Here is a 22,386-nt window from a genome sequence, read left to right on the forward strand (position 1 = left end):
TCAAACCAACTTGATGTAAGTGATTTTCTGTGATAATTCTTTAGGTCATATTATCATGATTTGGATCCCAACGATTTGCCTTTAGGGAGGCTGTGACAACTTACAGAAAAATAGTTTACCAAAAGGCAGTGGTTCAGCAGCACTTTGCAAGGCTCAAGACTTGCACTTCTGAATGTTACTGCTTCTTTCTGAATGTAAAATAAACGGAGATCTTTGTTAATAGCCAAAAAGGAAAAGGGTCTTCGGTCAGTCTGCATTGTGGAGCTCTACTTCCTTTGGACTAGTTCACCAAAGATAAAAATCTGCCGTTTCTGTTCATGACGTTGGCTCGACTGAACACATGAGTAATACTCCGTTGCTAGGAACAGACTTCAGTTTACATGTAGAGGCCTCTATGGAGGGAAAGTCTTTTGAGTCCCTGAGTGGGTCATAAATAATCAGTGGCACTTCAAAGGAGGAAAAGTAAAAACAAGCGGTTGGAGATGCCATGCAAAGATGTCTGTAATTCCTATTGCAACACCAATGGAAAGCATGTAGCCAACACAATTGGGAAAATATGGGGCATGTGTCTACAAAGGCAAAAGCAATGAAGTAGGGATTTACTAACTCGGTTATAATATTCAGCTACCTCTAGCTGGGCTTGTTTGGAAGGCACCTGCTGCTTTCAGGTTTAAGGAGTGCACATCTGAGCTAATTTCATGCCATATGATTTTCCAAGATTGGCTCATGGGGAGGAGTCTGAGGGTGCATCTGTGCAGCAGGCTGCGGCACGGCGTAGGGGCATGCAGGACTTAGCTGTAAACTCAGAGACTGCAAATGCTCTTACCTGGGATAGTATGGAAATCACGCCAACTTGTTTCCCGTGCTTCCTAATTAGCGTGCACAGCTGTTTTATAGAAGTAACCTTAAATAATTGATAGGACAAGAGGAAATGGCGTCAAGTTGCACCAGGGGAGGTTTAGGTTAGACATTAGGAAAAACTTCTACACTGAAAGGGTTATCAAGGACTGGAACAGGCTGCCCAGGGAAGTGGTAGAATCGCCATCCTTGGACGTATTTAAAAGCTGTCTAGATATGGTGCTCAGGGACATGGTTTAGAAGTGGGTCCGGTAGAATTAGGTAACATTTGGACTTGATGATCTTAAAGGTCTTTTCCAGCCATAACGATTCTATGATTCTATGAAATGCACGTTTTATATTTTAACTGTAGTTATGTGCATTGTTTTAAAAATGGCAGTGGTTTCACCATAGAGGAGTGTACTGTATAACTGCTATTTTTTTCATATGATGAAATCTTACCATGCTCGGTACTTGGAACAGCTGAAAGGTTTGCAAACCACCCTGATCCAAACTGTAATGGTAAGGCTGTGAAATCCTTGCTAATGAATCCTCCAAATCCACCTGAAACCTTTTTTATCCCTTTCTTCTGAGACAAGAATGTTCTTATGAAGACCCTGCTTGAGAAGAGCATCTCTTAGGTCTCATTGGGACTTAAGCCTCACTGGAGACATGGTATTTAAATCAGTGTCGTCTATTCTCTTGATAAGATCTCTGGTATGTAAAGCTTGGGTATGTTTATTTTCATGTTAGTTTCTTGAGATTTCCAGTCTGCTACCTGCTTTTAGGTTTCTGCATGTTGATGTGCCTATGTCTGTGTGTTAGTACCCAGTACGTTTTTTAATCTGCTGGCTAATTTCAGCTGAACTTGGGAAAGGAAGAGAGATCCGAAGGAAGCTAAGTTGAAATTACTTGATATGACTGTGCTGATCTAATTTCCACCTATGTTTTTAGGTGCCCATTGTGGAAACAGCTGGAGAGGGAACAGAAAAAGTACCCTACCCACTAGAGGAAAGCCTGGGTTTGAGTCTTACGAGTGCCCTTATCACGGGAAAAGCTTTTGTTGATAGTTGAATCATTTGAGCTGCAGGTTGAGCCCAGGTGGTCAAGAATTTACTCCTTTGGAGAACACCAGGGAAAGGCTTTTCTCCCGAGGAGGGGGACATTTGTAATGCACCTTTCTTGTGTGACTTCTCCCATGCTGAAGAAAAGATAAGCGCACAAAACAGCTCTGGTGCAATTCACATAAGTTAATCAACAGGAAACAAATCCATTGGAAACAAGGTCCCAGCATTCCTGGAACTCTCTCTTTGGCTCTGTGATACTTTACAGGTTATCCCAAGGTGTAAGCAGTTAATGCTTTCCCATATTAATGTCAGACTCTCCAGAAAAAGGGTAAGGCAAGGTCATTTTCTTCACTTTCAGTTTTATCCCCGCTGAAATAGCATGGTGTCGTTTGAAAAGATTTGATTTCCTTTCAATACGATGGGTATACATTTAACGGTTGTCCAGCGTTTCATGGAAATGAAGGATTTGGTTTAGCTTTGCAAGTTTGTTGAGTTGTTATGAAACGAAACAGTCGAATTAAATACGAAGTAGAAAAGATGATTGTTCCTAATGCCTATGTAAAGCATTGCTAAGCAATCTTACCAATAGCTTGTCAGTTTTATACTCTTCAGAGGTTGGTATGATATAGTTACACTTAATATGCTTTATTTGAACGAAATTGGGGGTTGGGGGAGGGCAAAGGGACTAGCATATTGTCCCTGTATAATCCCTTCTCAGACAATCTGTACCTTGTACCTTTTAAAGAATACTAATCCTTGCAGGTATGTCCTCCAAGAGTGTGTGTGTGTGTCTCCCTTTCAAAGCATCTGTGGAGTCTTCTGTTGGGACAGGGAGAGGATCAGAGGCAGGGCAAAACGTGTGTGATGTGTTGGATGGTGAACAGAGGGTTTCAGGGAGATGAAAGCTTTAGCATAAACTTACCTTATATCAGCTGCACATTTTTATAACCTGCACTGTGGATTCATTGAGTGGATTCCTGTTTTTTTAAAAAAAAAATATTAAAAAAAAAAAAATCCCCTCCTTTTGGGAAGGAGGCCTTAATTTGACCTTAAAAGGGAATAGGAGCATATGCTTTTTTTTCATTTATGCATGTTCTATGATCATGCACCATATTTTAAGTTAATTAATTAACTTAATTGAAGTTCATTAATGCTTTAAAGCTTAACATATTTTCTGCTTTAAAATTTTGAAAGTTTTATTAACTTCAAGTACTGTCACACTTAGAGCTCTGAACTGAGACTGGGGTCCCATCGCTTGAAGTGCAGTACAAGCACACAGAAGGAGACACTATGTACTGTGTGGTTGCTGTAGCTGGCAATGGATGGGGACAGAGGAGGAACAGTCACAGAAAGGTTGAAAATACATTTTGTTTTGTTTATGAAACTTCCATTAATACTGTATGTGGCTCTTGCATATCTTCATGTTATTATAGAGGAATTTTAATGCCAAATCCAGCTCCCTTTCTCTGGACTTTAGCATCGTGCAAGTTAGGTGAACATGACTTGGCTCCGCCTATGTCACCATCTCAAATTTGAATGCATTAAAGTCAATCAGATTTGTGTGTTTTCACTGTTTGGGGATTTTGTTCTGCTTTTGTGCCTTTGAAAGAAAATCTTAAATAATCTTTAGTTTAAAATAAAATGAAAAAAATTAGAATAAACTTGTGTTAAAGAGGAAAAGAGCATGCATTGCCACTGATGTTGAGTGCATGCTCCAGAACCACAGGAACGTACATACATACATAGTTTTGGGGACATCTTGCTTGTAGGTTATGCTGATGTGGCAATGGTGGGTATCTACATGTGTGTTTCTAGTCCTATCCATCTTCCTTTACACCCAATTTGAGTTATAACTTTAGGTCCAAATTCGGGCAGGCTCATTGATTTCACCTGTGGATTCACTCTTGCCCAGGATTTACTATTTTTTAAATATCTTTGAAGGCCTACAGTTGGCCACTGCAAAAACTCCAGGTGGAGAGAATGCAACTAACTCTCCCTGTGTCCTGGGAGCAAAAAGCAACAGATTTAGTGATGTGGTCTGGATTTTGCTTACATACTCCCCATTTGGGTCTGGCTGCTAACTTAGTAGCCTTCAAGGTGACAATCGCACACTTGAATTCAGGACATACAGTGATACCGAAAAGATATTAAGGCTACCTGACATTTTGCATTTGTAGACTTTGGTTTTATATCGCTTGATCTTGTGAGAAAAAGGAAGGAGTTTCCCAGGAAAGATTGCATCACCTTGGGCATAGGCAGCACTGCTGGGAGAACTGGATTCTTGCTCAGCCCTTGCCTTCGCTCAGTTCCTGTGAGATGCTAGCCCTGGCACTTAAACTCCAATTTTTATCAGTGGTAGCTAACTGCGTGGTTATTTTTTGGTTGTCTGACCTGAGATTAGTATTTATAGCTTGACAACAGAGGACTTCTGAGAGCTCTCCAGGGTTGGAAGTCCAAGTGTCCCTTTAATAAAGGCAACCGCTTTATAACAATCCCAATCCTAAAATCACATAAAGCCTTTGTGCCCGTTGCCTGTATTGGAAGGCTTTGATAGAACCCAATATTTATAAATCTTCTGTTTTCCATCCTAACATCAAGGCATGGCTTATTTCTATCATCTTGTTCTTGTGTCTGCCAAAGATCAAATGAGTACTTTTCCTCCTCGTTTTGCTAGGCTAAGCAAGCCAAACTCCTGTGAAATATTTTTTCTCTTTTCTTTGTTAGTCTGGATAGCTTTCATCTTTACCTGCCTCAGCTAGAACTCCCTTTTCTTGAATCTGGTGCCTTGAGTTTTAGTTATTAGTTGTTGGTGACTTGCAGAAACGCTGTGTACTCACTGCGGCAGTTGGAATCAGTGCTTCGGCCATATTAAATAATGTCTATTTCTCTGGAAAACCAGAGTCAAGTTAGCAACTTTTTTCCCTTTTTCTCTCTGTGCTTTTGCTTGTCATCAGTAAAACGATGTCCCATGGCAGGGAAGTTGGACTTAGATGATCTTTAAAGGTCCCTTCCAACACAAACCGTTCTGTGATTCTAAATGTGGTCGGTAACCCCTGATCTCACATAGGCGCTGTAAATGTGAATTGATTGATGTTTGTGAAGCGGTCAGATGCCGGGATGATGAGCGCTATAGAAAATCTTGCGAGGACTTAATAATGCTGTCATCAGAGCAGCTCTTGGATAAAGCACAAGGACACACATTGTTCTGGGTGAAGAAAACAAAATATTGAATAGCTCCTCATTAAACACATGTTGTCTTTTCTGTGCAGTGAGGGAGACGGGGAGTGAGGAAAAACAGTATATAGGGGAGTAAACAAAGGCTGCCTCATGGTGCATATGCACAAGGGACTGAATGTAAAAATTTCTCTGGCATTCTTTAATGTTGTATTTCCTTAGTCAGCTATTCATGTGGTTTATTTTGACTTATATGCTTGTAGATGAGTTATTCATTTATGATGTGTAAATCCTAGTACTTCTGATGAGAAGGTTACAGTTATTTAGGCAAAAAAGTTTAAGGTGAGCTCTTATTTAGTTTTCAGCTTTATTTCTTTTTTTTTTGAATTTGTTTAACTCGTAAGTTCTTGATAAAAATGAGTCTGTATCTAAGTATCCAGTTTTTCAGCAGCAAATTGAACAATATAGCTGCTGTGGTACCAGAAACAATGTTAGACTTTTAAGAAAGATACAGCATATCTTTCACTAAAGTTGCATGAGAGATAGGGGAGGTATCCAGGGAGCAGAAAGTGGAGGAGTTGGAAAAAGAAAAGCCCTTCATGGGGGATGAGGAGTAGCAAAGGTACCAGACAGAGACAGCAGTTGTGATTATTCTCATATGATAACCACTGCTTTTTCATTTCATCTTAATCTTTGTGTATTCTGCCTAAATTGTTTCCGTTCTGCAACAAGTATCTGGACAGGAAGAGGTATCTGAAAAGTACAAAGATTTAAAGAAAACCTTTTAGGTTTGGAAGCAATAAATCTGCAAAAGGCACTGTGAGCCTTTGTCAACCTGGCTTTCTCAAAGAAAACAACTGTCTTTGAAAATTCCTGAATCCTAGTGCTTTTGGTTTCATGGCAAGACAGACTGGGATCCGTGGTTTGTGTTTTAGAGTACTGCTGGCCACCCTTACAAGGGGCCAAAACTTGGATTGACGCAGTAGAAACATTTGCTTTATTCTGTATGAGCTAAGGAAACAGCCTACCGAGGGAAGAAGTCCCAAAACAAAACACGTCTCTGCACACACTTGAGCATCTTTGATATCATCGCAAAACTGTACTGATTTTCTTCTTTTTTTTTTAATATAATTTCAGTTTGGAAATTGATTAAAGAATCTCCATAGGATTTAATATGGCATCAAAGCAGTCATCTCCCTCAACAGAGGAGCAGGCTTCCTCCGAAATAGATGATCTCTATCTATCGCTGCAAGGTAAGTTACTGTAGTTTTCTGTGCCTTTTTAATGCAGATTTTTGGCAAAAATCTGTGACTGTACACAAGTTGAAGGGAATTCTGAGAAACCTGTTCAAACTAGCATTATGACCAGTGTAGTTAGTTCACGTCTGTGCTTCTTTGCGGATGTTTCTGTGTTTCATGAGAGCCGCTTCAGCAGTGAAATGAAAGGTAACAGCTCTCATAGTACTTTCTCATGGTATTTTCAGAGCTGTTGCCTTTTCTTGGTACAGATGTGCTCACTGGTTCTTATGCTTTGCTACTCAGAATACCGTAAACTGTTTTCAAGGGAACTGCCAGCATGAAAAGTTACGCCATTTCATTAGTTTCCTTGTTTTCAATTTGCTGACAATTAGTTGGTTGCATTAAGCTGTCTTAATGAGGCTATTAACTACAGTACTGTTTTGTTTTATTTTATTTGTTTTTCTGTTCTTACTGCTATATCCCCTGCACGTGTAGAAAGACAGCTTGTGGCCAAGATAAGTAGAAAATTTTTGTGGCTTCTAAACAAATTTCTTACAGGTCAGAGTCTTTCATCCTTACTTGTTAAGCAGCACTCACTGGCTGATTTTTAATTGTTTCAATTTAATGGCAGCTACCTGAACAGTTAGGCAATGAAGAGTGCATAAGAGCTAGCCTCTCAGATAGGCTTTTTGGGTTTTCCTTAATCATGTCTTGAACTTTCTTCTATAAGAATTTCCTGGGAAGACTGATTGTTTTCATGAATATACTTAAAGGAAAAAAAAAATTCATGGTGGCTCTCAAGGAGGCTAGTCCAGGCAGCAGGAATAGCACTGCTGGGAAGCCTGCCTTCAATCCCCTTCAGCCCCCTTTGGGGGTTAGACTAGATGATCTCCAGAGGTCTCTTCCAACCCTGACCATTCTGTGATTCCGTAATCTGTTTAGGGCCTCATTAGTCTAGGACGGATGGGCTAAGTCATGTTTCCACAGAGCTATTTCCTTCTAGCTTGCTTGCAAAGAAATTACTATGGTGCTTAGTGGAGAGAAAATATGTTTAAAACAGATGGAGCAAAAGAATATTCTGCCAAGTCACTTTTACGATCCATATTTGCACTAATATTGTCATTGAATCCATGTGTTTTGATGAGAGAGTGTTAACAGTGGTCTAAAGCCAAATGTTTTTAATAGTGAATTTTCTTTCGTTTTGCTTCAGTATGACATTTTCAGGAGGTCAAACAAAAACTCGTAGCAGACAGGAGCTAGTCTGACTGTTGCACCAAGCACAGCTTGTCAGACCCGTATTTGTTGTGCCAGTCAAGCTCAGCCTTCAGTAGAAAGACTGAGGTGGCTGTTGTCATGAAACGGGTTTGGAAAACACTATCTAGCTTTAAGGCAGAGGATGCTGAATTAAAGTTACATGGGATTTTAGAATAGGGTTTTATTTTGAAATAATCAAGTAATCATGCTATTTTCTGAAAAGTCAGATTGGTGTTTCTGTGTTGAATAACAGTAGGGTTTTTTTGGTCAATATCTCAGCGAAAGAGCCTTGCTTATTAAAATTCAAATGACTAAATTATATTTCTTTGCTGTAATAATTTGAGCTCCTAGATTATGCTGGAATGAACATACTGCAAATCTGGGGCCAAGCTGTACGTGCCTGACCATTGTAAAACATCCGGACACATCCCTTAGAAGTGACATAAGCAATTTTTGTAATGATTAAAGATGCAACAAAGGTACAGACATGTCCTATGTATGGGGCCGTGATGCTACAGCATCTGCTCTGGGTCAAACAAGCAAATGGCGACACAGCTGCAATAAAGCACGGAAGACACATTCCCTGACATGACATATAGATACCATTAGTAACTCTACCTGCAGATCTGTGGTAGCAAAGGTGAAATAAGAATAATAGGAGCATTGAAGGAAGAGAATTTTTTCAGTAATAGGACTCTGGATGAGATTTGCAAAGCAGTCAGAGATGTTGATTACTTTAAATCTTCATGTTCACCTGGAGAAGTTTTAGAGAAATCTCAGATTGAAGGAATGGCTGCTTATAACTGTTAGAAAAGCAGCTTACTTTTTGGGTGACTAAAGACGGATATAAAACCGGTTATGATCTGCTTTTCAAATTGTTAAGGTATAACTTCAAAGAGTATGGCCAGCACTGTATGATGCACAGCATAACAGGAGATACGCATAAATAGTTGGCACAGAAGATAAAAGTAGGAGTGGGATCTAGTCTAGATTGCTCATATTTCAGTCTACACTTATATTCTTTGTGATCCAATCTTCTATTATTCTTGAAAGGCATCCAGTGATGATAGAGCACTTGTCTAGTCTGGTTAATTAGGACAAGATCAACTTAATGTGCCAATCAGTTTGCTCTTATAACTTTGTGAAGTTATATGCCTAAAAATTTAACAAAACAGTGTTGTGGTGTTTTTTTTTTTTTTTTTTTTTTTCTTCCGTACCACGGGTAAAACCAAACACTCATTTTAGGTATGTTTGGCTGTGATTTAAGTCACAGTCTTCTGTGAGGAGGACAGCACTTTTGGGGGGAAAAAAAAGACGGGAAGAGGGGAAGAACATCCTTAAAATAATTAGTGTAGAGGTTACTTCTTAGCAGCTCTAATTATTATAGAAATCCTATTAAGTTAATGCCAGTGGCTTAATATTGTAAAAACCTGCTTTAGTGGAATTTCTGTTAGTGTGTTTTTTAGGTAGAAGAGTGTTCAAGGATGAACATTCACTTTCCTGAATAGTGTTCGGCCTAGAAGGTGCAGTAAAGAAAGTCACTGGAAAATAGGTAAAAATATAACTTTGTTCCCAGTGTGTCTGTCTTTTCAGCTAAATATTTTAAGGACATTTAATGAAGCTTGAAAAACACAAAGAAAATGGATAAAGAAATGAAAGCAGTATGGTTTCCAATGTTCCCATCTCCAGACATTTTCAAGTGATGAAGCTAGTCACAAAATCATGAGGCTGAAGTAAAAAGCTGCAAGAATATAAACCCTTACATATGCGTCTTTTCAGATTTATATATTGCTCTTTAACCTTTTCCAGTATTCAAGCTGGTCTCCACAAACAAGAGAGTAATAGTTACCACCCTCCCTCCCTGCCAAGACAATTGAAATTGCTATGAAATTGCATGATGTCAGGACTTGGGCTCCTTTCTTTCTGTTCTTTTTTCCTTCCCTCTGTCCTAGATGTTATAATAAAATAAAATCAGATTAAGGTCAACATTATCTGTGCCCTTTCCTCCAGCAACTCTATTTTCTCCCAGTTTTCTGATGCAGCACAACTTATGGCAGCTATAAAGCTGTTTTGTGTCCTTGCACAGCCACCTGGAAGTGCAGGTGGAAAAAATGGAACTGGACCTATTACGGATATATACAATGGGCAAATATTGAAGGGAAGGGTTTCTCCTGCCAGGCAGGCTGCAAACATTTTGGTGAACAGAGGATGCTTGCCAGGGAGATGCTCCATTGCGGCATGTGGACCATTCTTTGAAACCTGAAGTCGCTTTTGTTGCAGTTACAGAGGAGTTCAGGGCTTGGCTGGCAATGAGCAGGAGAGGAACAATGCGGGAACCCTGCCCTATGTCTCCTCCTCCCATAGCTTCCCTCCCAGCATTGCGTTCTGGGGCTGGCCCCATAGAGGCACACGGCCTTCTGTAAATGGAAGAGGCATAGTGGGGTCCAAATTTGTTATCAGCTGTCTGAGCTGAGGAGGTATGCCTCTCCTTCGGTAAGAGAAGGGCTTCATGGCAATGTTTTGAGAACTGTAGGAGGTATGACTGCTCTTCGCTGATGAGCCTGAGTGTGGGATTGCAGCGAGGGGAATGTGCAGCCACTTGGGTTGCGGATGGGTGGTTACAGCAGAAGCTGAACAGAGTTTGTGGTGTTCTGGAGTGGGAATATTTTTTGCTTTTGGAATGTAAATCTGTTTACCTGTGGTAGGATCCAACCTCCACTTTCCCTCCCTCCCTCCCGCAAGTCCTTCCCCTTTCTTCCCCGGGACAGCAAACTGCCCCTAGGTGTGGTGTTTCTCACCAAGCCTGTGCAGAGCTCTGTTTTCCCTTTTCTTTCCGTGCTTGCTGAGCTAATTCAGACAGAAGACAGTGTGTTTTAGCTCTCTGAGTTTGGGACATGTACTTAGTCTTTCACTGTTTAATTAACTGCAGAGGTCCCAAGTTTTGGCTCTGCTTATTAACCCATGTGGATGTTACTGTTTATTACTGTAACCCAAAGGATGATTAGGTAAGAACATGGCTGGCTGTTAAAACTGTTTTTGAAGAGTGCTTAATGATATAAATGAATTATGCTATTTTTATGCAGTTATGTCTAAGCCTTTATGAATGATTTCAACTGAAATTGAAAATATGGTGGTATGTATGGATAGATTTTGTTGTGCAGCTTGCAGTAGATCGCACTCATCTCCAAGTAAAGGAGGATATGTCACTGAGATCCGCTCAATTCAGCCAGAGGTCAGGTAAACTCCTACTTCTTACCCAGCTTTTTTTTTTTTTTTTTTTTTTTTGTTCTAGCTGCATGCCTCATCTGTTGGGGCCAATATGTTATGATAGCTACACTTTTTTTTTTTCTTTAAATAGAATGATAAAAAAAGTCCATTAAATGTTTATTATGATTTTTCAGGGGTGACTTTTACATATTCGAAGAGCTCCCATAGGAGCTGCACTGAAATTTATGCCCTGTTTATGCTGCCTGCTGCCCGGGTGAGGAGCTGGTCTGCAGTTCCCTTAACTGTGTGGCTTTGTGGCATGTGACAGGGATGATGGCACTGGGGAGGCAACTGACACATGAGACTGCTTTAAAAAAAAACAAACGGTCATGGGTATTTTTGTCTGTTTCACATGCCTAATGAAAGAAATAGATTGTATAGTTGTGTACGTGTGTTCCCTGCTAGATAAATTTCAATTTGTTAAAGGCATTATCAGGTGCATAACTGGTTAAAAACTGGCATTAAAATGCTTAAGGAGTGGGTGGCTTCTGAAGCACTGGTATAGGGCACTGAAGGCCACTCAAATCCCTGCTTCGCCATGGATTTTCTTTAAAATGCTAGAAAAGCCACTTAAGCCATTATCTTTACAAGTATGTTAATATCTAAATGATGAGACTTAGTACCTTTAGGGATTTAACCTACAACCTCTGTCTCTGCCCCCAAGAGCTGCAGTGCCTCACTTCATGGGCTGTTGGGTCAGTAAAGACAGTGTGGATTGAGGGCAGAGCTGCTACAGGATCCTGGCAATGAGAAGAGCAAAAGTGTTTAGGAAAGCCAGGAGGGCAAAACTCAGTGTGAACAAGCTTCCTGAGTTAGCAGCACTTTTGGTAAATGGGGTAATTTGCTTTCAAAAGGAAAATGAGGTTGAAAGGAATAGCATAGAAAGGGAAGTTTCCACTTGTCACACAGACATGGTAGTAGTTAATATTTATATGATATTTGGATTTGAAAAGATGCATTCCTGTAGAAATATTTTCATCACCTTCATTGGGCTTTGGATAGACTTCTTAATCTTGACAAAAAATACTGTGTTTGTTTTTAATTGCTTAACACCACGTTGCTGAACATAAAGGCTGGAAATAACTCTATTCCCAGCTTTCCTGTCTGCGGAAAATGAAACTCTGTTACTGGGTGGAAGGGCAGAGTCTATATAAAGGGCTCTGGGGTGAATTGCTCATACTTTCCCTGGGTTGGCAACTGCTTAACGGTTCTTCTGATAGTTCCTATCATTTACAACATGTACATGCTTGGTGTTTTAGTTCATACCAGCAGTGGCTATCTTGAAGGAGCTCTCCCAGTTATCCCCACTGACCATGCTTTGGTTCGTTTTGCTGAGCCATCAAGGGAGCATGGAAACAGTTTTGGATGAAACTGAAATAAATGCCCCAAGAAGGTACCATGGCTGTCTGCGGGCATTCAGGCTAGAGCTAGTCTAACACAACCTTTCTTCCCTACACACATGGTGGGTGTGCTATGTCCTGAACACTGGATCTTTTGATCTAATTATCTGTTCCTGTTGAGCTGCACTGCTTGCTACTGTAGACGTAGCCTCGGCTGACCTGAATGGTGAAAGGAAGATGTAAAAATATCATACACAAGACGTAATTCCTTCTGGCAAAACAGAGATGGGAAGATGACAGACAGACTTGCACTCATTAATTTAAAATAATTGTTTAAAAAAGTTTTTTTTTGAAAAAAAAGAAAAAACCCCACACAGTTGTAAATGGTTCACTGACAGTGATGCACTGGTCTTGGTGATAGAAGAAAACCTCTTTGGTGATGTTGTTTGATGAGCATGGACAGACAGGCTACATGTGTTCTGCCACAGTTTGCTTCCCCCAGCTCCCTGCCAAGGGAGGAGACGGTGCTTTCCTGTGAGCTGCCATCTCCAACCTTGGGAAGGGAGGCACGAAAGGCAACAGAGGAGAGGAGATTAAGTCTGGCTTTTCTGTATCACCATTAAAGGAAGGCTGAGAGTAAAACCATGGCTGGCAGCACGCCTGCCCTCTTTTTCCTCCTAGGAGAGTTCAGCGCTGCCATGGTCCCTGCCATGTCCCCATGCTCCATCCCTTAGTGATTACTCTGGTTTGTAGCACTTGTTGATAGCTCATTACTGGATAAAACAGTCATTGTCCAGCAGTGTGTATTGATTCTCAGCTAGCCTACGTGACGTGCTGCTTCTATGTGTTATTCCTCCTAAAGAGTTGTTCTGAAGATTAGCTTTAAAACACAGGGTGAAATGTGATAGATTTGGGGTGTTTTCAGATTAGCAGGTTCTTATTTTGTTCTTTCAGATCCACTTTTTGGCTTGATGAGTTTTGGCCCAATGTGAAGGAAATGATCAGGGTTTTTTGATGCCTTTTTTGTTCTGGGTCAGTGACATTTGGAAAACTAGGGCAAGAGAAAACCAAGGTCACTTAGAGTCCTATAAAAAGGCCTAACAAAGAATCCATTCATCCTCATAAAAATAAAAATCTGTATTAATTAAACACGTGGTAGAGATAAGAATTTGAGAGCTTGATTAAATCATTAGTGCCTCTGAGCAGTAGAGTCAGAGGGGAGCTGGGAGGGTAAACACACTCGGCCTGAAAATTGCAATAAAAACTGCTGCAGTGCCAGAAGCACATCTGTACTGAGCTGTGTGTTGTGTGGCCTGGATGGAAACAAAGCGACTGCTGCACTACAGTCCAGGGAAATGTTGCCAAGCATGGAGTTTTGTTATTAATTCAGGAGGAAATTTTATTATTATTATTATTATTATTATTTATTTGGGTAGGAAAATAAGCCACATTGCAGCTCAGGCGGCAGCTGCTTGGAAGGCAGCCTGCTGGGTTGCACTAGGCAGTAGTTGTAGCCCGGGGAGGGTGTAAGGTGTGCTTAGGTCTGTGCAGTGAAATAACTGCCTTGTGCTTTCGCCAGGTGAGACATTTGTCTGCCCGTGTGAATCAACACTTGCAGTATCTGGCCCATATTGCACAATGGAGCACGTTAATATGGAGAGATTCAACCAAAACAAGACCAAATGTCCTCATCCTAACCATCTTTCTGCAACCAACCCCAAAAGCAAGTTCTCCAAATCAGCAGCGGTAGCGTGTGTTTGGCAAGAGCTACAGCTGGAAGAGTCACTGGCGTCAGGCAGAGTAGTTAATATTTGCTTTCCGTCCCTTTTCAAGTGCCAGCAATACCAGCCTTGCCTGCCTGATAAAACTGAGCGCAGCTACTCAATAATCGCTCGTTAGGGAATTGGAACAGCTCCCGCACGGGTATTCAACCAAAGGGTGTGGTTGGGTCCTGTGCTAACATGAAGCCAATGTCTCCGTGCTATTTATGTCCTCCTTGACTGGTCTGTGTGGCATGTTTGCACTTATTTTCTGTTTTCCAAACAGAACAGAATTTTGAGATTGCATTTTTGTCCGTGTCTTTAAGACTGCCCTTATCTTGCTGTTCGTCATGATCTCTGTGATATTTAAAAAGAAGCATAAAACAATCCAGCAAGCAGGGGAAATCAACTGGTCCGTGCCCCAACAGGATCATAGTATTGCAGATTAGAGGAGGACTGCTGAAAGATGTGTTAGCTACAGGATGCAAAACAGTTCTTGACGGACGTAGTGTGTGAATGTTTTTCTCTCGATGCATGTCGCGCATGAATGTTTTTCTCGCCGCTCACCCGCCCAGTGAAGCAGAAGGAGGTCTGTGGGTCTCACAGTGGGTTAGGAGCAGGAGGCGGCATTATCCTTAAGCAGCTTGCTCCGCTTCATGAGCTGATGAAGCTCTGCTTGGCAAGCCCTTCAGGCCGTCTTGGATGACGAAAAGCCACCCAGGACTGGGGTCTGTGTTTGCCAAATTCCCAGAGCATAATAAAGTGTGGGACATTTTCCTCTGCGTGGAATTTTCATTTGCATGCGGAGAGCATTCAGGTTGGATTTTTTTTCCCCAAAGGGCTTGATATTTTTGGTATCTTTTATCCCGCCCCACCTACAAAAACATACGTATCTATTGCTGAGTAGTCTTGCACTTGCCTTATGATGTCAAACTTACCTTTGCATTCACCTTTTGTGCAAGAACATGCTTTCAGGGGCAGAAGAGATCATCCGCTCCCACCCTATCTCCCAGATGTGTTTCTTCTCGCAAGCTGATGGCCTGGTCAGTCTCCTGCTGTCTCTCGCATGCTGGGGGAGGATTTACCTCAGCTAGGAAGCGGGCAGTGAGTGTCCCCTCAGCTGCCTTGCCTACCACCTCCCTCCAGCCCTCCATGCACCCTGAAAGATGTGTTAGCTACAGGATGCAAAACAGCCCTTGAGGCACGTAGTGTGTGAATGTTTTTCTCTCAACGCATGTTGCGCGTGAATATTTTTCTTGCCTTTCACCTGCCTGGTGAAGACTCCAGCCTCCATGCACCCTGCCCAACTGCCTGTTGCTCCTCAGGGAGCTGCACTGGGGACATGGTTCAGGACATGCACCATCCTCTCCTATCCTCCCAGCAGGGCGGTGGGCCACCATCCCATCCCATCCCATCCCATCCCATCCCATCCCATCCCATCCCATCCCATCCCATCCCATCCCATCCGTATTCCTGTATGCAAGAGCTCCGACCCTCTGCGTCGCCAAGACCCAAAGCCCTGTCCTCTGCTTCAGACTGCTTGATGCATCCCCCCCTGCTGCCCTGCACAGCAGGCAGAGGAGCTTAGTCTTTCGTTCTGCTTTGTACCTCTCCCACCTCTCTTGCTTTGCTTCTCTGCTGCCTGTGATGAGAGGCAGCAGTGTTGCAGGCCGACCCTGGGGGTGGTGCCTGTAGCCATGCATGGAGGGGCCGGCATCCGCCTCAGCCCTCAGAGGGAAAGGCTGGGAGGAGGGAAGGGCCTGCAGCTGGTGCAGGCCAAAGGTGGTGGTTTGGGCAACGAAAACATCAACTCGCTTAACTTCTTAACTGTACAATCTTGCCCTCCCTCAGTTAATAGTCTATTTGACCTGCTTTGTAATGTCTGGGCTATTAAAAACCAGTGCAGTCTTTTGGATTTTTATTCAAACGGGGAAGAGGGAGCAGATGACCGCCCTTTCGCAGCTCCAGGGAGGGCCCTTGGGGCCGGGGCTGGGGGTGGATACTGCATTTTGACCTGTTTTTTGGGAAGCCAACCCCAACACTTGCAGTGAAAGCTGATGTGGAAAGGGAGAGAAAAAGGAGTTTGTGTTCACGCCTGCTCCCACGAGCCCTTGGGATGGCTGCTGGCAGCAGTGCCTGCGCAGCATTGAGGCCTGAAAGGCTGTAATCTCAGGGGCCAACACCTCCTGCTGTTACCTCAGACCTTCATACAGACATCCAGCAGGGACGTGTGGTTTTGGTGGCGATGTGTCTTGGGGGTGGGGTGGTTTTTTGAGAGGGAGGGTGGCTGGGGAGTCGTGTGATCCACTGGCCATGACCAACGATGGGGCTGGGGAGCTGGTCTGTCTGCCTCTGCTGCTCACACTCTGCTTCACCTTTTTGGGGAACTAGGCTTTTTTTCATTTCTGCTGCCCACGAGCCATGGGGAAAGGCTTTTCCCTCTCCACACAATCTCTACTCTGATGTAAGAAGCAGTTTCAATATTCTGTTTGTTGAAACATGGGCTTAAACAACGCCCTCTCTCCCTTCGCAACTGCTGATAGTTCATCATTGTGTACCATCCTGCAGGACCTCGGTGAAGAGCTGGATCTCTGCATCACTGGGTCACGCTTTGAGTCCCATTTCAACATTTTTTACTTGGGCATGAGTTCAAGCAATTCCTTCGTAGCTCTGAGGAGAAGGATCTGGGGGTTGTGGTAGACAGTAAATTATCCATGGCCCAGCAATGTGCCCTTGTCACCAGGAATGCCAATGGAATCCTGGGCTGCATAGGGAAGAGTGTGGCCAGTAGGTCGAGGGAGGTCATTCTCCCCCTCTACTCTGCACTGGTGAGGCCACAACTGGAATACTGTGTCCAGTTTTGGGCTCCCCAGTTCAAGAGGGATAGGGAACTGCTGGAGCGAGTCCAGTGAAGAGCAACTAAGATGATTAAGGGCTTGGAGCATCTGCCTTATGAGGAAAGGCTGAGAGAGCTGGGACTCTTTAGCCTAGAGAAGAGAAGGCTGAGGGGAGACCTTAAGACCTTATTATGGCGTACAAGTATCTAAAGGGTGGGTTGAAGTAGGATGGAGCCAGGCTCTTTTTAATGGTTCCCAGTGACAGGACGAGGGGTAATGGGCACAAGTTAGAACACAGGAAGTTCCGTTCAAATACACGGAAACATTTCTTTACGGTGAGGGTGACAGAGCACTGGCACAGGCTGCCCAGGGAGGTTGTGGAGTCCCCTTCTCTGGAGATTTTCAAGCCCCACCTGGATGCAGTCCTGAGTAATGTGCTCAGGGCAATCCTGCTTTAGGAGGGGAGTTGGACTAGATGATCTCTAGAGGTCCCTTCCAACTCTGAAAATTCCGTGATTCCGTGATTCTTCCTCCCTCCTTTCTAAGACCGGGTGTGCCCCTGTTTGGCCAGATTAAGGACCTGCATTGCCCAGGGAGGGCCCAGTGCTGAAAAGGAGTATATTCCCCAATGGCAGCCTAATAACACTCCCCAGCCCTTCGGTTAGCCAAGACATCCTGTTGTGTGGCTTCGTCTACAGATTTGCATTTATCACCTAACCTCAGCCTTCATCCTGGTCTCATCACCAAACTCCATGCATGGCTTTTGCCGAATTTCAAGACAGATCTTGTGCTGGTGATTGCTGTATTTCAAGAAACATTTAGGAATGGATGGGGTTATCCTAGACATGTGTTCACACTGCTGTTTGCATTTGCTGAACTTTTGAGAAAACCTTCATTAGTTGCTCTTAGCTGCATCCAGTAGAAGCATGCTTGATGGTTGTGGAGGTCCTTGCAGTATCATCTCTGCAAGCAAGAAAATGTCAGCACTAAAATGAGGGTTGAGAAAAACTAATATTAAATTGTATCTTAATATCTGTAAGAACGGACCTTAGGTTGGAGATGGGTGCCATGTATCTTTTTGAGAAAGAGAAATAAAACCAGATCATTTTTTCCATTAACCATTTTTTTCTTTTTTTCCCCCAGTGCAGCGAGAGTTTACGCAGAAGAAAACCTTCACTAGCTGGATAAATTCAATATTAGCAAAGGTAAGAAGGGGATTCTTTAGGAAAGATATGCCTTTTGCCTTTTTGATTCAGATGTGCTATATGGAAATAAACAAAATTAATACAAGATTTTTAGGCACTGGCTGGAAAAGTAGCCTCTGGAAAGCATTTGTTTAATAGGTATAACAGCATTGTATTGGTGATCATACAAGGACATTTGTAAGAGACAGTTTGTAAGCAGATGACAGTATCTTTCTTGCTGATGTGGTAAAAAATACTTGTGCTGGATTGTGGCACACGTCTCAGGCTTTTGTGAGGTTCCACATTTATGATTAGTTTTACTGTGTTTAGGTAAGTATTATTCTATTATGCAAGCCAAGAACATGAGTTTAATGGGATGACCTGAGTGACTGGTAAGTATTAAGACAAACCCCTTAGTATTGTATGTACTCTTTGAGCTTTCACAAAGCAGCTCAAGCAGCATGTGCTGGGGCTCTGACTTGCTTGGGTGAAAAAAAAATCCCGTTTTTGTCCCTTCTTGAGCAGAAGCTGTTAAGCTCATGGTAGGTTTGTATTGTCCACAAGCGGGTGAAAAGAGTGAGGGTTTAGTTATTCAGCTCTATAGGCAAATTTGTACTCAATGTACATTGAACTTTCCCCCTTTCAAAGCTTTTGGGTTTTTTGCCACATACCTCCTTGAAAAGTAGGAATACTTGAAAATGGGACTTAAAATAACCCTTATAAAACTCAGAGGCAGGACAAGGGGGAATAAGAGATACACATAATGGGTTAGAAGAAGCAGAATATGGCTGATTTGGTGCAGGATTTATATTTCAGCTCACTGAAAAAATAAAGGCAGCTAAACATTTTTTTAACAACGGAGTAATATGTGATGTTCTGTAGTGTGTTGAGTTCAAAATGGCAAAAGGTGGTGTGACAAGCATTGAAATTTATTTTGCAGCATACACCTCCTTCTGTTATCTCAGACCTGTATACAGACATACAGCAAGGACATTTGCTTTTGGATCTGCTGGAAGTGCTTTCAGGTCAACATCTGGTAAGACACAGTTATAAAAATATTACTTCAGCCTTTTGTCAAATCCAGCAAAGATTTCTGGATATGCTTAATTGTAAGCATATGAACGATCCCTCTGGAGTCATAGAGCTATTTGCAAGTAACTTACTCTTACACCACTAACACTGAAACACACTGAAATAAGTTGGTCCGAAGTAATTTGTGAATGTTTGCAGGACTTCCCTTATCAAAATATAAAATAAAATTAGTTTTTACAACTGAGGATGTAACCTGTTCTTTTTGCTTCACAGCCACGGGAAAAAGGATTTAATACCTTCCAGTGCAGAAGCAACATAGAAAATGCTTTGACATTTTTAAAGAGCAGATCAGTGAGTATTAACTTCAAAATTCACAACTAAAGCCAGTTTAGCTGGTGGAACATTTTCTTTGTTAACAATGATCCTTTTTTTTTTTTTCTCTTTAGCTCAAGCTCATAAATATTCATGTTGCTGACATTATTGAAGGAAAACCTTCCATTGTGCTTGGCCTAATTTGGACAATAATATTTCATTTTCATGTAAGTATTTCAGCAATGTAAGAGAGTTTCAGTAGAGGTAGAAAGCACAAAAATGTGTTGACTTACGTGGTTGCCAAATTAGATGAATTAGTACAAAGCAGAAAATTATTTTCTGACATCTTGTAGTGGTGACTCGGGGAGAAGATGCACCAGTGTGTCTTGCCTGTGCATCTGAGCTGCTTCAGCAACGCAATGATGGCATTACAGCCATCGGTATCTAGCTGCAAATGGTAGGAAGAAAAGATACTGAGGGTTTTTTTGTAAGTAACCAGTTAAAAAGTAGGCTAATCTTTGCCTATATCTTTAAGGTCTGTAATGATTAAGCTCCAAATAGAGCAAAGTGGCTCACATCCATCTCCATCAAGGGCAGCCTCCCTCTTCCATGTTGGCTGTGCTCACAATGTGTAATTCTTGCTATTATTATTTTCAGTACCAGGTGCCTGAATAATGCGAAGCTTGTCATAGTGATGTTTCTTGTACAAGATACTGAGCATGTCTCTTGTGTGGCATGAAGTTATGGGGAGGAGGGGTGTTTGGAAGCACAGGGCCTTGCTTTAATCATGTCGTAGAGGATGATGGAGCCAAACTGGCTTCTAGAAAGAGCCCAACAATGAATTAACATAGGTACACTGGGAGTGAACTGGTGACTGAGGCTCAGGAGAGCACTAAGAAGTAAGGTTATTCAACAGTATTAAATGCAGCTCGTATTCTTTGACCAAGAAAAGCTTTGGTGCTGAAGGTTCTTGTGCTGCACATAGCTGTATGCATTATCTTTTTACCTAAACCAAGCTTCTCTAACCAAATGTAGATCTCTTATGTCTATCGAGTAGGTTTTTCTTGCACTCTGAGTGAGCAGGCAAACTCTGAGCATGGCTAACACATGACGCTGTTGACAGCAGAAAACACAGCTGCCACAAGCTACTTTCACTGGTAGGAGGAGTAGAAAAGTGCATTGAGTGAGAAGGTCCCTTGATACCAGTGCTGGTACCCACACTATAACATGGAAGTCTTTGCGTGAATATTTCCTGCCAAAAAAATCACCTAAAGATGGAATTCAGCATTTAATAGTTCAGGTTGAACAGACAAAAAAATCTGATCTGATCTTTGGGGGCAGGGAACTACTATTACAGCTGTCATTGAGTCCTTTCTAAGTCTCTGGTTTTCTGCCATTGATGTCTTGGTAAATTTTCACTGAAGCCTGATTAACTCTCCCATCATCTCTGATAGATTGAAGAACTTGCCAAGACACTTGCTTGTACTTACAATCAGCCTTCACTTGATTGTTCAAGCGCTGTTGACTCCTCTTCAAAGGCAAGCCGACCAGCTAAAAAAAGTGCTAAAATTAAGGAACGGTGGAAGATCTCTGCTACAAAGGCTCTTTTGTTGTGGGCAAAAGAACAGTGTTCACTGTAAGTTCCATCCAAGACTTATAAATAGTATGTTGCAGGTTGTATTTATGGCTTTCCTCTAAATGTGGTGATGTTTTCTCCTCTTTTTTTCTAACATTACTTAGTGACAGCTTAACAGAAAATCCTTTAGATTTCAGATGTTGTTACCAGTACTTTTACCATGAATCAGACCCTAAATGTTTTGACATGAGCCCTTTAAATATAATAAAGCAAAGCTAATCCTACTGATAAAATACCACAGCGTGAATTGTTTGGCTTTTCTCTTTTAGGGGCTTCTGTGTGATAAGTCTGGTGGAATGTTTACATGATTTGCTAGTTTTAATCCTTGTGGTTGGCACTGGTTAACAAAGTTTCATTAATTAGGTGGGGGTTTGTTTAATGGAAAATGTAGGATTTTTAGGATTCCCACGTCTTGTATTTTTCTGTCAAAACACTTCATGATCCCCAAGAAATACCCTAGTGAACATAAGAGGTTCAAGCTCCTGATTCTAACAAGAAGTTTGCTTATGTTTGATGTACAGAAAGCTCGGTTGATTTCAGTGGGATTATTCACAGCATACAATCTAGAACAGATGTAGGTATTTCTTGCAAGGGGCAGGCTTTACATTTTCTTTAAGGCTACTGCTTCACTCCAAGGTGTTTCAAATATATTTTATAATAACGTCAGTCCTTTCTCTCCTGCTCTTTGGTTGTGTTATGTTCTAATAACATCCTACTAATATTCCATGTTGTTAGTAGGAGACAAAGGCCTTCATCAGCACATCAGACACTTTCTGCTGGGAGAATGTTTTCATGCACTGAAGTTTCTCTTTTAGCTGTGTTTTATCAGGACAAGATTGATTGGAGTGTAAAAAATCAGCTCTATGTCCATTAAATCCTCCTTTTTCTTTTGCTTGTTTTTATTTTTCAGCAATATTGCTGTCTGTTTTGTAGCATCCTTTCCAAACTGTGATTACCTTGAATGATTTTGTTATCAGTAAATCCTGTAGTTTTTGGTAAAAGTACAAATCTTGTAAGTCCTGGCCCATTGTGGTGTAACTAAATTTGATTATCTGAAACCTCACATCTTTTCTGTGCTGTAACACACTTGTAATACATGAGCTGTTTCTCAAAAGTTGTCCCAGAAATCCCTGTGGCTTTCAGAGCTGGATGCTTCACAGCACTGTCCAGGAACTGCTTAATAGAAAGTGTTTTAAAGACACAAAGCTAAATAAGAGAAAAAGAAATATCTTTCTTGCAGTAATAGATCTCTCTTAAATTCTGGATTTTCTAAAATGACAGAGGTAATTCCAATACTCAGTGCCCTTACAGTCAAATACCTGCATGCTCTTCAGTGCTTTGCTTGTTGTTTTTCCATCCCATAGACTGCACAGATACTAAGCACAAAGTTGACGTTCAGAAAGGATATTGGATCAGCAAGGCTGTATCGTCAGAATGCAACACAAGAT

At 41.8% G+C, this 22,386-nt stretch overlaps 1 protein-coding gene across 1 annotated transcript in view; it reads left to right on the plus strand.

Moving 5' to 3' along the window:
* SYNE2 (spectrin repeat containing nuclear envelope protein 2) overlaps positions 1-22,386 on the plus strand; it is a 207,543-nt gene that overhangs the window by 12,804 nt on the left and 172,353 nt on the right. Inside the window, 6 exon segments of the mRNA XM_082485681.1 lie at positions 6,216-6,331; positions 17,918-17,979; positions 18,899-18,994; positions 19,264-19,341; positions 19,437-19,529; positions 20,757-20,938. Of these exon segments, the coding sequence (XP_082341807.1) occupies positions 6,253-6,331; positions 17,918-17,979; positions 18,899-18,994; positions 19,264-19,341; positions 19,437-19,529; positions 20,757-20,938 (590 nt within the window). The 5' untranslated portion in view covers positions 6,216-6,252.

The sequence above is a fragment of the Vanellus vanellus genome, assembly GCF_965231255.1.
Source record: "Vanellus vanellus genome assembly, chromosome: 6".
NCBI lineage: Eukaryota > Metazoa > Chordata > Aves > Charadriiformes > Charadriidae > Vanellus > Vanellus vanellus.